The sequence below is a fragment of the Mus pahari genome, chromosome X (genome assembly GCF_900095145.1).
Source record: "Mus pahari chromosome X, PAHARI_EIJ_v1.1, whole genome shotgun sequence".
Classification (NCBI taxonomy): Eukaryota; Metazoa; Chordata; class Mammalia; order Rodentia; family Muridae; genus Mus; species Mus pahari.
The window spans coordinates 71530409-71548182 of record NC_034613.1 but is presented as its reverse complement, the minus strand read 5'-3'; the positions used below and the strand labels follow the sequence as shown (position 1 = coordinate 71548182).

The following is a 17774-nucleotide window of genomic DNA, read 5'->3' as shown; positions in this document are numbered from 1 at the left end:
CTATAGAATAGTATGACCTGTTGAGTTGTTAGCTCCTGCACCCCACAGGCCTTGCTGCCTATTGCACTGGGACGAGTGACACTCAACACTCTCAAACAGCCCTTGAACTTACATAAATAGAAGGCATTTGAGTCCTCAGCTCTCGCACCCCACGGGTTTTTGATTACATATTGCACTGGGATGAGTGAGGCTCGGCTACTCAGGACAGCCTTTGCACATCGCTGAGTCTTATCTCATTGCACGCGATAAGGTGTCCTAAGGAGCCTCAGGAGAGCCTTTGCACATCGCTGAGTCTTATCTCATTGCACGCGATAAGGTGTCCTAAGGAGGTCTATCTTTATTCCATCTTGATTAATCAAACAAAAAAGGGGGAGTGTGGGAAGCCATGTAACACCATTACAAGATGGCGCTGGCTACCACTGGCCACCGCCCGTGTATTTCGGGTAAAGAACCAATGTGCGCAGGTGCAAATGGGTTTCACACCAAGTCTTTGCCCACCCTGGGGCCTAACAGTGAGATCATGAGTAAGCAACCAATTAGACGTGGACACGCAGCCTTGGGGACTATATAGGGAGTTGCTCGCGGGGGGGGGCCTTGTGGTCTTCCTCTTCAAGATGCAATAAATGCTGTGCTGCAGAAGGATCCTGGTGTCCGCGTGCGTTCTTGCTGGCGAGATGATAGCGCGGGACATTTATATAGAATTTTAACCAAAAGAACATACACCACAGACATTAAAGACTGGAAGTTTGCTACAGAGATCATTTTGACTTAATTTTTATTTAATAAGTAAATAAAATATTGCATGTATTAACTCAGTCATAATCAAATTTTAGTATTTATAATGATTTCAATTATGGTAGGTAATGAAAGAGAAATTCAAGACAGACTGTACTGATATCCAAAGCCATTGTCAAATACTGATTTTCATTGAGGACATCAAAATGATACTTAATTTTCAAAGAAACTTAAGGTCTAACATCACATTTTTTTCTAAGAAAATCTTTAACATACATAATTACCCAAACGGTGCACTAAAATCCATTGTGGCTAACCCATATATTTAATTAAGATGGGATCTTAAAATAAGTGAAGTTACCTAAATAATTTAATTTTACTGGCTATATATATATATATATATATATATATATATATATACATATATATATATATATATATATATATATATATATATATGTATGTATTTAAATTAGTAGTTTCAGATTGTTTCTTTTGGAAACTTTCCAAAGCCAATAAGTTGTTATAAACAAAAAAGTGTTTTAAATATTTTAAATTAAAATTCTTATAAAAGGCAGTAGCTAAGCAACTCTAAGTACAGCACATGCATCCACAGTCTACAGGAAATTAAGAGCTTCCTAATATTAGTACTCAGAACCAAATGTGGACCCTCTATAGTAGCATCTTTCCAGCCCTTATTTTCCCATTTGTATTGTTGGTACACTGAAAAAAATGGTTTAGGTCCAGTCATGACTTGAGTTACCTATGTGACTATAAAAAGTGTTAAACTGTCACAAAAAACATGAAATGACATACCACATGCATACACAGTCTCATTTTTTTCTTTGTGAGAATAAATGAAGGCAAGAATTAACTCAGCCTAAATATTGAATGTAGACACAGACATACACAGCATGAACATAAACTGTCATATTCAAGGACAGAGGAATTCAAATTGCTTTACTTTTATCTTTAGGATATTTCTGCTCACAACTGAAATTATTTCAAAAAATGGCCATTAACTGCATAGAAAATAAACAAATCATGACATCAAAATATATGAGTCATAGCAATTTTCTTCTTCCAAGGGAGAATGTTAGTTTGGGGAAAAAAATGTCTGAAAACATTTACAATTTCTCTGGGTAGCTATATTCTTATATCAAATCATCAGATATTCAAGTTTTAGTGTAACCTACAATATTAATTATAAAGCACTTAAGCCACTTATCTGTCCCAGAGTATAAATTATTTCGGTTAAATGACTGTGGTAACTTTTCAAATCAGTTAAACTACATTTAGTTTCCTTTATTAACTATAGAGAAATGTTAATTATATTTCATAATTAAAATCAAGATAACAATATATTCATTAGGATCATGATGTTTAGAAAACTGTGCATCTCAGCATACACATTTATAAAAGCATTTGTTGAAGATGTAACCATTGGAAGTTCTTAGAAGTCAATCTAAGGTATGTGTCTTTTGTACTCCTTTTCCATTGTAAGTAATCATACAAAAAAGAATTACTATTCTTGAACATTTTGGACCAGAAAGTATTTCTATTTTCCTAGACTGCCTTTTCATCAAGTTTAGCATTCTAGCTTACATTCAGGTATTTTAATTTTGTCGTTCATTTTTTATTAGATATTTTCTTTATTTACATTTCAAATGTTATCCTTTTCCCAGTTTTCTCTCTGAAAATCCCCTATCCCATCCCCCACAAAGCTAACTTTAAAATGCAAAAGAATAGCCCTCAAAGCTTAGGTCCACCCAAACCCTTTGATATTTTTATCATTTACCATGGAATGGCTTCTTCAGGTTAAAATAACTCAAATCTGTGACTTTAAAAGCAGTTAAGTTCATAGCTACTTGATGTTCTTTATGTTATCACAATCTCCTTTGCTGTAATCTCCATCACAATCCTATATCTTAGTTCTCAGTAATGAGTTTTGCCTATTACCAAGTTTTGCTCATTCTCACAGCAATCACTTAAAAACTCATTTCTCCACAATAATACACTGAGTGTGAATTATTTATGAAACATGTTTACTTGCCCTGTAACAGAAAATATGTAAAAATTTTAGGGGATCTCTTCAATATTAGTCTTAAATATATTTTTTCTTAGTACTCTTATACAATTTTGATCAAACTAAATTTGAGGTTAGATAAACACTTAACTTTCATATAGAAGTTGCTATTTCTTTGTTCCTATCTTTAACTTTCCTTTCTGTGTGTTCTTTCTGTGTGTTTCCTTTCTTTGTATGTTCCTTTAAATTAGTAACCCTTAACAAAGATTTAAATTGACTCTGTGATTATATGATTTGGGAAACTTTTTAAGGAAAAACAAAGGCATGAATAAATGAGCTGCTTAGCCATATTGCTGTTATAGGATAAAGCTAAAAAACAAAAAACAAAAAACAGATGTTAGCAATGTTATACTTCCAAAAGTCTATGTGTAAAATGTGGTGTAGTTATTTTTCCTAATATTAGTTTTATGTTTTTATAACTTAGCCACAGCTATTACACTAAAATAGAACTTGGTGGAGAAGTTGAAGACTTACAACCTAGTCTTACTCCTGTTAATAATTTTGAATAGGCAATTCATTATTTTCTAAATTTCAATTTTTGGTCAAGTATAAACTGAGGTAGTCTAGTACTTCATGGTTCTCCAAATCCATGTTAAAAATATAGACAGTGATGATACAGTTCCATAGTACTTTGTTTAATTACTCCATCATACAGTTTTCCATTCCTGAAGAACCAACGACAGCAATGAGTTTATTCATTTCGTACTCATACACATGCCTCTTCACAATTTTCCTATACCAGGGTAAGCGAGGAAACCATATTTTTAGATCAATCAAACATGGGGAAAGGGCTAAACTAGTTGTATACTTTGGGGGAAATCACTGTATTTTTGTCTTAATGTAGTTTTCAAGTATCTTCAACATAATTTGCAATATAAGAATTAATATCACTTACTTGTGCTGAACTCTTTTCAAGTTTTTGGGTTAAATTATCCCAACGCTGTGCGAAGTTTTCCATCCAGATTTCCATCTTTTGAGTCACTGATTTATTTTTCAGTGCTGAAAGCAGATCTTTATTGAGTGAACTTAGTTTTTCCATGGTTGTTTTTTTCTTTTCTAGATCTATTTTTAAAGTCTGTTAAAATAAGAATAAGCATGAAATTAATTCTAGGTTTTAAAATATTATAATTCAATCTCCTTTAATTGTGTTTGCTTCTTTGTATAGCTGAGAAATGTAGCTATACAGTATCAAATGTTGATATAACTCCAAGTAGAAAATTATAATCTTGATGCACTCTCTTATATGGGGGAAGACTAAAAACAATACATCAGATGTAGACAAGATATGTAAAGGCTCACTTTAACATAGTTGAAGGAATGTCAAATAAAAAGACACAGTCACTCCAAAAGGAATTCAACATGCACATAATTTTAAAAAAACATTTCAAGGTAGGATTCACGGATCTTGGACACATCAGAATTTCAAAATTTCTGATCAAATTCAAATGAATAATATTATTTGACAGAATCATTGTTGAATGTAGAAAACATGAATGGTTAAGGTATCATCCGATTTGAGAATGCTATGTACATTTAGACAAAACAGAAGTATTGTTTTTTATCTTTTCATCATAATTTTGATACTTCTATATGTTAGTAGAAAAGTGTATTGTTCCATGGTTTCCTGATATTAATGTTTGTTTGTAGTAACCATCATTCAATAAAAATGTGGCTGTTTGCATAATTATTTGCTCTTTACTGGTTTTGTGTGTGTGTGTGTGTGTGTGTGTGTGTGTGTGTGTGTGTGCATTTGGCCCTAAAAATTGAACACACATCTTGTATATATTAAGCATGCACTCTATCATTACATCAGACTCTCAGTCTTTGAATAAATGTTTCCAAAGTTCTTTTAAACCCAATTAAATAAAGGAACTAAGTCACTGAATATGAATGTAATCCTTCAGAATGTTTGTGATTATTTTCTAAAGTCTTTTGTGTCATATTAATAACTTTTGTACCTTTCATACTTTCAGAATTGTTGAGGGAGGTTATGCTTGCCCTTGAGTTGCTTTGGAATAGATAAACAAAGTGACTTATGTCAAGGCAGTAGGTTATTGACTAAGGTCACCCTTGATACAGAGGATACAGCTTTCTAGTCACCAAACGCTAGGCTGTACCTTTGCTTGTAAACACAGAAAAGGGGGGGAGGATAAAATCATTTTATAGACCTTTACTAACGCTATTCTTTCTTCTAGAGGCTGCAAATATAGTGAATATAAACTAACATATGATATCTTTCTAAAACAAACCCAAGCATATTTAAGAACAATTAACATTACATATGGCCCAAGAAATTATCATAAAACTGATGTGCCAAATGTTCATGAACTAAAGTGTCATCCACAGAGAGTAGTCGTTATAATCTCTCACAATGTACTTTTTGAGCCACTTAATTGGCACACCACCTGCATTAATAGCTATGAAGTACAGAATGTTCTATCTCCTAAAATTTGTTTGCCCTTTTGTTAAAAACTGTTTCACTTGGTGAAGTATAGGTTGCAGCCATCATGCCATATTTTTCAGAAGTGCATGTTGTATAGTTCATTTATATTTTGGCTCATGAATCACTATTTTCTCCATTGGACAACTGATGTAGTCTAAAACATGAATTGATAGATAAACTAAATTAATATCAAAAATAAAAATGTCATAGTGCTGTCATACATAGAATTAGTGAATTTGTTTTTTTTTAAATCACATGCTACCTTACCATGAAATTTAAGTACATACTTACACTAGTTGTAAAACCATACTTTATACTGCCTACCTGAAACTGAAAGCCAAATTTGAATTCTACTCTAAGTTCATTCAATTCCTTTGTGGAGGAAGTCTCACCTTCCTTGTTTTCTCTTAACTTTTGGCAGGTATTTAATTTTTAAGAAACTATGTGGTTTTAATATTATGACATGTTCTTATTTTTCATTTTTATTTCTTTTTGAAAAGATGAATGACACATGTTCATGCATTTGAAGTAAAAAGATGTAAACAGACTCACCATTGGCTTATTTTTCCTAAAGCTTAAGGAAGAATTTTAAGTAGCCTTGTATATAGAGATCAGAAGTGCACCTAGTATTGAAGCTAAATATGCAATGTTATGGAAACATTTTGTAAGGGAAATCTGAAATTGATGCTTAAAGAATTCTGTGTTAGAAATAAATATATTACATATTTAGCTTCAATAGTGAGTGTACCTTCCATTCCTATACATACAGCTTTTAATTCTTCTTTAATCTTTGAGAAAAAGAAAATATAACTTGTTTCTTCGTAAATAAACATAACTACAATTCCTATGGCAAATTAGTTGTTTAGACTCAATTTCTTCTTCTTTTCCTGTCTCTCTCTGTTTCCCCACCTTCCCCTTTCCTCCTTGTCTTAAGAGAAGACTTCCTTTTTGGAAAGGACTCTTTCTCTATAATTAGCAGTTGGAGTGAAAATAACTTTGTAGCAATACCAGATGCATTTAGTCATTAAGTATGGTATTCTCCTGTGGATACTTGAACTCACTTTTTGGTGTATATGGTTACTACACTTATCTCTCTATGTGAATGCATTTGGATTTTATACTCAGGGCTTCCCGATTTTGTCTTGGCCTATAACTCACTATGTGAACTATGATATCCTAGAGCTTAACATGGTCTTAACTCTTCCTTCTACGTGGTAGTCTTGGATGCCATTTTAATTTTTAGTCTGATGTGCATATCCTAAATAACTGTGGTTCAATTTCCCCTAATTATTAGAAGCAAACAAGTTCTTATAAATCAGGAGTTTAGGCTAAGTCTGTAAATGCTAAAGACACATAAGAGTACTAAAATGTTGAGGAAGAGTTGAGAATCTGAACTCAACCTACAAAGTACACATAAAATAGAAATAAGCAACTTCACAAAGTTTGACCTTAATCACCACATGCAAACTGTGGCATGTGCATTTATATGCACATAAATTTATGTGCAGATACAAGTACATTTTTTTAAATGTTCAGGACACACACACACAAAAAACAAACAAACAAACAAACAAAAAAAAACAAAAAACCTCTGGAAAACTTACAAAAGGTTGGGCCAAGAAAAGAAGATAAACATTTCATTTTTCATAAAAACCTGGCACCTGGACCTGCCTTTAAAGTGAACAGGAAGCCCCAGTAAATAAATCAGGTTTAATAAGTAGTAAATATAAAAAAGTGTCAGATTATGCTATTTGGTAAGACAATAGTAGACGGGTTCTACTTGGTCAAGGTTAGAAGATGAATTGAATTTGAAATGGGATATACAATTACAAAAGGTACAGGAAACCTTCACCCTCTTTTCTCATCTGGAGTGTGCACAGGAGAATAATGCCAACATAATTTCTCTTATACTGGAGAGACTGAATAATGTATCTATTTTTTTCTGCAGGGATTTATCAAAATATATGAAATAGCCCACTCCATTTCAATCATCAATTCCTGTACTAAAGTAGTTTGGCTGATTAGAGAGTTGCTCAACTTCAGAGAATATTAGGATCATGTGGAATAAAATACAGATTTCTGGGACCTCTCTTAAGAATATACAAGTCAATACATCTGGGAAGAATCAAAGATTTTTCTATTTACAAGAATACAAACGTTGGAAGTCATGCTGAAACAACTTTTTGAAAGCATTTATTCTATTAAGATGAATTCATGAGAGGCATCAGAGGAGTTACAATCAGGGAACCAATCAAATCATGATAAAACAGGACTTTCCACAGAGACTTTTATATGTATGGCATTCCTGTCATTTGGTATGACAGGACAAATGAGTACAATTTTTTTGTGGAAACTTTATATGGCATACGCTTACATCTCCATATTTTTCCCAATGTTATTCTTCCCTGACAAACAGCAACAGAATCCAAAACCCAAATTCTTCTTGATACGTGCTCACTTTGGATAAGTTTTACAATTTTATAAGTAATAGAATTCACTTCATAAAGGATAAAATTTCTCCTCTCTATAATCTTCAATCTTGTGATGAGAAAAATATGAATAAAAATACATATATCAGATTGTAAAGAAATGAAATACCAAATTTCTCAGATAACAATCCTAACAAAAAGTGTTCAAAATTACACTGGTTATTAATGATGCTATTTCAAAATAAATTATACTTATTATAAATTAAATATAATTTTAGAACATGTAATCTATACCTAGGCATGTAGTAGGAACTGGAAACAGATGGTACCTGCTTTGGGTCTCAGATTATGACATATTGTAATGAACATTAAATTCTTATTCACTGTCTGAGTCAGCAGGGGAATTTTACCTCAAATTCGACACCAGCTGTCAGGATTTGTTAATTGGCTTAAATTATCAAATGGTAAGACTTATACAAAACATATTTTCACTTTTTTCATAACTATGGTGATATAATATGAATTTTAATCATACTGAAAAATATTGAGACTTCATAAGACAGAATTTTTATGGCTCTGGGTTTAGAAAAGACTTTTATTCACAAAAATATCACATAGTAGCATTTGATTGTTGGAAATGACAGTTTGGAATTAAAGCTATTTGTTTAAAATAAATCAAATGCGATGGGGATTTTGGAAATAGTGTGATAAGCCTCAACATGAGTCTAGATGATATAGTGCCCATTTTAACACAGACACTAATATTAAATGATAACTGCTATATGTCATGTCTATTCTTTCTTAGATCTCAATTTCTACTACTAAAATAAACTAGCTAGCCGATTCAAAAGAACTATCAACATGTAATTAGATTGTAGATTCAATCAGTTTTATGATATTTGGACTTTGTCACTGTATTGTTTCCTAACGACTTTATTGATTGGAAAAATCTAATCAAGGATATTGATAGTATCTAGTACTAGGTATTAGAATTATGTTTCTATTATCAACAAAATAAATTTTTAATATTCTGGAATATGGTACATTCTGTATATGACTTTCAAAAAATCTCTTCCAGGTGCTCTGTTATCATATGATCTTTCTTTAAATTATTTTTATTGGTTATTTTCTTTATTTACATTTCAAATGTTATCCCCTTTCCCAGTTTCCCACCTGGAAACCCCCATCCCATCCCTCCTCATCCTGGTTCTATGAAGGAGTTCTCCCCACCCACCCACCAACTCCTGCCTTTCTGCCCTCTCATTCCCCTATATTGGGGCATCACGCCTTCACAGGACTAAGGGCCTCTCTTCCCATCGATGTCCAGCAAGACCATCCTCTGCAACATATGTAGCTGGAGCTGTGGATCCCTCCATATGTACTCTTTAGTTGTTAGTTTAGTCCCTGGAAGCTCTGGGGGTATTGGTTAGTTTATATTGTTGTTCTTCCTAGGGGTCTGCAAACCCTTTCAGCTCCTTCAGTCCTTTCTCTAACTCCTCCATTGGGATCCATTTGGCTGTGAGCATCTGCCTCTGGATTTTTCAGGCTCTGGCAGAGTCTCTTAGGAGACAGCTGTATCAGACCTATGTCAGCATGCATTTCTTGGCATCCACAATACTGTCTGCATTGGGTGACTGTATATGGGATGGATTCTCAGGTGGGGAAGTCTCTAGATAGCCTTTCCTTCAATCTCAGCTCCATACTTTCTCTTTCTCTTTCTCTCTCTCTCTCTCTCTCTCTCTCTCTCTCTCTCTCTCTCTCTCTCTCTTTTAATTTTTATTAGATATTTTCTTTATTTACATTTCAAATGCTATCCTGAAAGTTCCCTATACCCTCCCCCCACCCCTGCTCCCCTACCCACCAACTCCCACTTCTTAGCCCTGGCATTCCCCTATGCTGGGTCATATAAAGTTTGCAAGACCAAGGGGCCTCTCTTCCCAATGATGGCCAATTAGGCCATCTTCTGCTACATGTGCAGCTAGAGACTCGAGCTCAGGGGGTACTGGTTAGTTCAATACCCAGAAGATCTTCCAACTGGTTATAAGGACACATGTTCCACTATGTTCATAGCAGCCTTATTTATAATGGCCAGAAGCTGGAAAGAACCCAGATGTCTCTCAATAGAGGAATGGATACAGAAAATGTGGTACATTTACACAATGGAGTACTACTCAGCTATTAAAACAATGAATTTATGAAATTTTGGGGCAAATGGATGTATCTGGAGGATATCATCCTTAGTGAGGTAACCCAATCACAAAAGAAGTCACTAGATATGCACTCACTGATAAGCGAGCAGATAATAGCCCAGAAACTTAGAACACCCAAGATACATTTTGCAAAACACAAGAAAACCAAGAAGGAAGACCATCTTGTGGATAATTGATTCCTCCTTAGGATAAGGAACAAAATATCCATGAAAGGATATAGGTATAGAGACAAAATTTAGACCTAAGATGAAAGGATGAAATATCCAGAGACTACCCCATCCGGGAATCCATCCCATCATCAGCCACCAAACCTAGATACTAATGCTCATGTCAGCAAGTTTCTGCTGAAGCGACCCTTCTCTCTTGGTGAACAATGACAGTGTAAACCACTCTACTTCTCTTTATAATACTTATTTTTTCATTTTCTTTTGAAACAAGATCCCATGTATTCAAGATTGACCTGGAACTCTCATTATGTAGTAAAGTGTAAGCTTGAAATCCTCATGCCCCTTCCTCTACCTCTGAAGTGTAGTGCTTACAGGTGTATGCCAACATGCCCAGTTTACAGGTGCTGAGGATTTAAGAGAGGAATTCCTGCTTACTAGGTAATCACTATCACCTTAGGTATATTCACAGACCACTCCTGCCCCTTATAATGCAATTTTCTTGCTTCTCCTTAAACCCTTGAAGTCTAATTGTTTGATCCATTTATTAAGAATTATTTTTCTTCTGTCTTTACTATACATTTTGCTTGAATTTATGCTACTCTCATTTATTATTTTACACTGCCCAATCTCTCTGATACTCAATGAATTAACTAAAGTATCAATTTCTGGGTGTCTGGAGAATATACTGACAAGTAGATATTATATGATTCTTAACTTATATGCATCTAAATTACCACTCTTTTCACTCAGGTACTTCCTTCTTCACTCTACTATTAAGATACCTAGTCTTGGAATACAGTATCCTAACTGAGAAGTTTGTTTACCATCTAAAGTTATTTGATTTTTATTTGACAAATTAATGTTCATCCCCATAGATGGGAGGATCAATGTGTTGTGTTCTTCATATATATTACTCTGAGGTTCACCTTTAAGTTTATTGCTTAAAATATGTTGTTTGAAATTTATATGGAAAGCAAACAATTGCTTCCTGGTATTACTTTTAAATTTTAACTGAAATTTTACTTTGCGTATAACTATAGAATATTTTTCTTAAAGATAATATAAATGTATAACGATAGGTTTGCATGTTTGATTTAGAAAAACACCAATATACCATCTGTGAATAATCTATAATCTAAACATAAACAATGAATAAGTGATTTAAGATAATATAGAATATGTAAAGTTAAATAAAAATTTTATGCATTATTGAATTTGAAAAATGATTGAAAGCAAAATATACTTACAGATATTTTTTGAAGACTTGACACCATTTCATTTTGATCCTTAAAGCCACTTGTTTGAATGTTCTTCATTGCATCTTCTTTCTCTGAAAGCCATGTACTAAAAAGGCACTGAAAAAGATTGAAAAGGAATTATTTAAAATAGATCCTTATTTTACTTGTCCAATTTAACACCTCTTCAGTAATTTCCTCCTACAATTACACACCTGTTCTTCAGTAAAACGCTGCCATTTTAGAAGAATGTCTTGTAAAATAATCCAGCGGTCTTCAGTCCATCTGCAGATATCTGCCCATCGATCTCCCAGTACCTGAGGATGAGAGAATCAATCACATTATCAAACAATTTCAACACAGTCTCATTTAGAATGGCAGGAATATCATTTTTGAATCTCCTGTAAAGAATAGCTTTCCTGTTTCAGCTCATAAGGTAAGTACTGTGCCTTTTATATACTTTCAGATTAATCCAGTCATTCTTCCACCTTTCATTTAAGAGCAGAGATATTTAAAATCAATATAATGCAGTTGTGCAACCATTTTTTTGCATGTATCTATAAGTATAAAATAAAAATATAAAATGGAGACTCCTAAAGATCAATACACAATATAAAGCATATCCAGATATTACACTAAGACTCCATGTAGATTTACAGTCATATGTGTCAATAGAAAGACAGAAAAAGTTTCCAATGAGAATATCGAAAATAAAAGTCCCACTTATACCTGAAAATATACCCTTTAAAGTAAAGGGCTAATCTGTGAGCCAGCAGAAAGAATGGAAACAGGCAACCTCTGCAGTTAGGAGGTAGGGGGAACTCTCTAGAATGTACCAGAGACCTGAGAGGTGGGAGATTCTCAGAACTCATAGTGAGGGATCTTAGATGAAATGTCCAACAGTGGTGACAGGGAACTTATAGAGTCTACCTCCAGTAGAAAAGAAGGGTATTAAGTGGAGGGATGGGGTTGCCATCCCACAGTCAAAACTCTGACCCAGAATTGTTCCTGGCCAAAAGAACTGCAGGGACAAAAATGGAGAACAGACTGAGGAGGTCCAGTGACAGGCCCAATTGGGATCCATCTCATGGGGAGGCTCCAAGACCTGGTAATATTAATGATGCTATGGTGTGCTTACAGATAAGGAGCCTAACATGACTGCCTTCTGAGTGGCCTAGCAAGGAGCTGAAAGAGACAGATACAGATACTTAAACCCAACCAATGGACAGAAGCCCGGTACCCCTATGGTTGAGTTAATGAAAAACTGTAAGAAACTGAGGTCAACCCCATAGGAAGACCATCAGTTTCAACTAACCTGGACCCCTGAAATCTCCCAGACACTGAGTCACCAACCAAGCAGCATACACCAGCTGATATGAGGCCCCAGACACATATACATCAGAGGATTACTTGGTCTGGCCTTAGTGAGAGAAGATGCACTTAACCCTCAAGAGACTTGAGGCCCCAGGGAGTGGGGAGGCTTAGTGTATGTGGGGGATGGATGATAACATCCTCTTGGTGACAGGGGGCAGGAGCAGTGAGATGAGGAAATGTGCAAGTAAGGACCAGAAGGAAGGAAACTGCTGGGATATGGAAAAATTAAAGTAATAATAATAAATATTATTATATGAATCAAACATTGAAAAAGTAAATAATACCATAAAAATGTACCTATTGGTATGAGACTTTAGGTTCTAAATACTTTTAAAGTTGTTTCATATACTGTTATTTTTTAGTGGAAATTCGATTTATAAGGAAGCAGTAAACAGTAAATGTTTTTCTATATTATTATAGCTATTCAGTTGCAAGTGAGTTTTCAGATTTTCCTTAAGAAATGTCAATAAAATTTTATTGCCATCATCTTTTTATTGTTAGTCAACTCCTTTTGAATCACATTTGTTGATAATAGAAACCGTATCACTGAAAAAGCAATACAATACAAACTTAAATCAATGACTTCAACTTCTTTAACCAATTATTACAAGGAAGCCTTAAGGTTTTTGTAGGTTATGATTATTTTAACTAATAATGTTTTTCCAAAGTATGTTTACTCTTAAGACCCATTTAAATTGTTTTAGTAAAAATAGTGACCAGTTCTTTACTTATGTTTGTAGTGTTACAAAAACAAAGATAGGATGAAGGAGCATTTTCAAGTTATAGCTTTATAAATTAATGTTGGGTTTATTAATTTTAGTAGGAAAGTTTATTTAATACATAGTCCCATGAAGAATTTCATAATCCAGATGGCCTACAAATATTGAATATATTTTAAAAGTTAAGAAATATATATTAAACACTTTGTTGTAGTTTTGTGAATTCTAAAATACTGAGAATTAAATATTCTTTTAGGTACCTAACTGAACTACTTATGACAACTATTTTAAAGAAGTATTTATGTTCAAATAACAATTGAAGTGATAACTCACTCCTGTAGTTTTGACTTACATAATACCTAACTTAAAGTTGATATCTTCCACTTTATTTATGAATTTAGTAAACTTTTGATGAAAACAGACTACACCAAATATAACACATTAAAGATATGAACTGAACTATTCTTCAAAATTTGAGTTGAAACATTATAATGCACCTTAGCTCAAGATGAGTCAGTATTTTTCAAGATCCCCATTAAAGCAAAAATTAATATAAAATAGCTTTACATGAGTTGACTCTAAATCACTACAACTTTTATCTTCAAAGAAAAGGAATTCTTCAAAGAAAGATCAGGCATGTACACATAGAACAGAGATCATATAAAGACACAGGAATATAGAAGTCCCCTGAAACTTGGACTAACAAAATTTGCCCAGTATTCTTGATCTTTGGCTTCTTCCATGTTCAACAATATGACAATCCATTAAATATATTAACATAGACTCTGGGATATTTTTCTATTATGAATTTATGGAAAACTAACTAATTATATATCAGTTATACTGATTCACAATAATTATAAAGCAAACTCATTTAAACTTTTTTAAAACTTAAAATTTAAAACATTATTCACCGTACAGTGTTTCACCCTCAAAAACATATGACAGCATCACAAATTATCAGATTTTGCTTAAACATGGCTTTTCCTTTAACTCTTGTGTGAGTTCCTTGTGATTGACTATTTTGCTCTTTTTGTCCTAGAAATGCTTAGGAGACATTGTAAAATGATGTTTAGTCTTGAATTCTATAATTTAAATATGTTTAATAGGACATCCCATGGCTTAAATCTCTCTTATTCTTTGTAAATGCTCAATAAAGTGACTCATCATTAATCCAAAGATAGCCAAAGATAGATTTCTCCAACAGTTTATGCATAAGTATATGTATATATTGCATAAATTTATAGATTTATAGATTTATCTGTTCACTGATTTAAAATATTGACCTTCATTAAAACTCACATGTTGCAATTAAGCAGTGTGTAGATTATCAGTCAGGTATAGAATCTATCAAAATCATTTATTTCTGTCATTGCTTGTATGAGTGTAACCAACATATTAGGCAAGCATAAATAATTTGGACAAACAGTATGGGCAGGAAGCTAAATAATTTTTTGTGTATATTCTATTTACTTTATTTTTTTTAGTTTATAATTTTTCTCCATTTATTTACACTCCATATTTTTTACATTCTTTTTTATTATTATTATTTTCTTTATTTACATTTCAAATGCTATACCGAAAGTTCCCTATACCCTCCCTGCCCCTGCTCCCCTACCCACCCACTTCCACTTCTTGGCCCTGACCTTCCCCTGTGCTGGGTCATATAAAGTTTACAAGACCAAGGGGCCTCTCTTCCCAATGATGGCCAATTAGGCCATCTTCTGCTACATATGCAGCTAGAGACACGAGCTCAGGGGGTACTGGTTAGTTCATATTGTTGTTCCACCTACAGGGTTGCAGCCCCCTTCAGCTCCTTGGGTACTTTCTCTAGCTCCTCCATTGGGGGCCCTGTGCTCCATCCACTAGCTGACTGTGAGCATCCACTTCTGTGTTTGCCAGGCACTGGCATAGCCTCACAAGAGGCCGCTATATCAGGGTCCCTTCAGCAGAATCTTGCTGGGATGTGCATTAGTATCTGGGTTTGGCGGCTGATGATGGGATGGATCCCCAGATGGGGTAGTCTCTGGATAGTCCAGATTTTATTCCCCTCCTGGTCCATGACTGTTCCACATCCCAAACCTCCTTCCAGCCTCCATGTCTCCAATTGGTTGTCCCCACCCCTCACCCAACCAGACCACCCCACTTCCTGGGGCCTCCAATCTATTGAGGGTTAGGTGCATAATCTCAGAATGAACACAGACCTGACAGTCCTCTGCTGTACATATGTTGGGGGCCTCATATCAGCTGGTGTAAGTTGCCTGGTTGGTGATGCAGTGCTAAATAATTTTTTAGTAATAACTGTAAGAGAATTGAAACTGTCTCTAGAGGAAAATAATATATATTTACTTGGTATTTCTCTGAGGTTCGCTTGAAGTTTTAGAAATCCCTTGAAGTTTTAGAAATGATGCATACATCTTTGGTGGTAGATAAACAATGTCAACACAAATATAAATGCAAAAGCAGTAAACCATAACATTGCATGAAAGAGGAAAATGAAATTAAGTTCTATTTATATTCTCATATGGACTCAGCCACAGTAATTTCAGTTCCTTTACTTTTACAGATTCTATGCTCAGATTCACAGTGGGTAAGAGTTTTCCCTCCCATTTTATCCACATTTTATATTGATATACAAATTGAGAACATTTGCTATCTGAAATCCTTTGTTGGGTTAAGTTGGTTTTTCAAAGCACATGTGAAAACTGGTCACTGAATAACATTTGCATAAGTGAAATTCATACGAATTTGACAAGCCTGGGGAGTAAAACTTAAGCACAGCAATCCTTGATATCCTGGATGTCTGTGATAGACTGAGAGTGCTAAATTGTGCCTGGTGTGTTTGGCACTAAGAAATAAAGTATTGCTAGGCATATGCACACTAAAAAAGAAACACTAATATGCCATGGACCACATAATGGAGCAGTTACAAAGGAGTGGGTCTCATGAAAGAGAAAGGCAGCAAGCAGTCTATCTCCTTTTATTTCACTGGAAGACTTGGCAATACACCACCCAGCTAAATGAATTGTGTGTGTAATGGGCACACTGAAAGCTCGCTTATATCTTGAATACTAATTTTCACTTGATAAGTAAGCATGCACTTACAAATATAAGCAACTCCAGCTCACCAGTGGTAAAACAGAAATCATATCAAGTTACTTATTAAAAGAAAGAAAATTAAACCATTAAAAAGGAAGAAATGCAGCAATCTTCTTGAGTCATGTTTTGACAGTTTTCTGATTTTGTTCCGAATTTTGAAGTTTTTTACATGGTATTAACTGAAAGTGAGTAAAGGCACATCTTATGTTTCTCAACATATGATCAACACACACACACACAGACACACACACACACACACACACAGACACACATACATCCCTTGATTTTCCTCTATAGGCTGCACAATACAGATGAGGAGGCTGACACGTTAATTAATCAGTCTAGGAGTATGAAAGTCACTATACTAGATGTCTGGGATTTGACCTCAAGTCCATTCAGCTCTTTCATGAATCCATTCATTCAACAAAAGAGTCAACATAAAAGATATAACTTCAACTTTGAGCAAATCAACAGTTGTAGAAATATCAAATCTCTCAAGTTTTTTTCTATATATTTTTGAGTTTTTCACATTGTTTTTAATGAACGTGTGACAAGATTTAACAAAAGACTTATTTAATTAACTAGCTTGACAAAACTTTTAAGCATAATATTATAACATGATCTAAGATGTATTTGACATTACAACTGCACATTGGTTGAATAATATGAAAAATCAGAAAATGCTTGCCTCTTTTGATAGACTGTTTACTTTTTAGTGGGATTTATTTTTTAATTGGTAAATATAACTGTCAGATTTGTTAATGATATTTTGGCTTGGTGAGTATGCTGAAAATGTAGCAACAGAATCATGTGCTTTGTGTCACAGACCATTCCCGTCTGTATATTATTTTCGTTGCAAATTTTATGAAGTGCTAATAAATACATCCAGAAAGGCCACTTCATTCTTCTTACTGCTGCTACTGCTTGCATGGTGCAATTTAATGTTGTTTGACAGCTTAATAAACTCTGTAGTGTTGAGCTCTGTCAGGTCTGGTCAACAGGGATAGCAGAAAGTAAGGATCATGCCACCATGAAAATTTCTTTGCAGCATTCATGGCATTCTCAGAGATTCTGTGGCAAGCAGACATTTTACTGATCCTTACAGTTCAGAACTTTTTGCAGTAGGCACTCCTTAACTTTCAGGCTCATTATCTCAGAGATGAATATGACCAGTGCAACTATCAACCCTGATTACTGTCATAGAAATCTTTTTTTTTCTTCTTTTCTATATAACCATCCTACCAGTAATTTGTGGTTAATTTGAAGGCCTAAAGAAG

General features: G+C 34.2%; 1 protein-coding gene across 8 annotated transcripts in view; it reads right to left on the bottom strand.

Annotated features, from left to right (window-relative positions):
- Dmd (dystrophin) overlaps positions 1-17774 on the bottom strand; it is a 2621826-nt gene that overhangs the window by 1356628 nt on the left and 1247424 nt on the right. For all 8 annotated transcript variants that reach the window (XM_029534042.1, XM_029534043.1, XM_029534037.1 and 5 more), the window contains exons 14-16: positions 11521-11622; positions 11318-11425; positions 3717-3896 (exon numbers count right to left, since the gene is read on the bottom strand). In XM_029534042.1, the coding sequence (XP_029389902.1) occupies positions 3717-3896; positions 11318-11425; positions 11521-11622 (390 nt within the window). The remainder of the gene's footprint in view (positions 1-3716; positions 3897-11317; positions 11426-11520; positions 11623-17774) is intronic.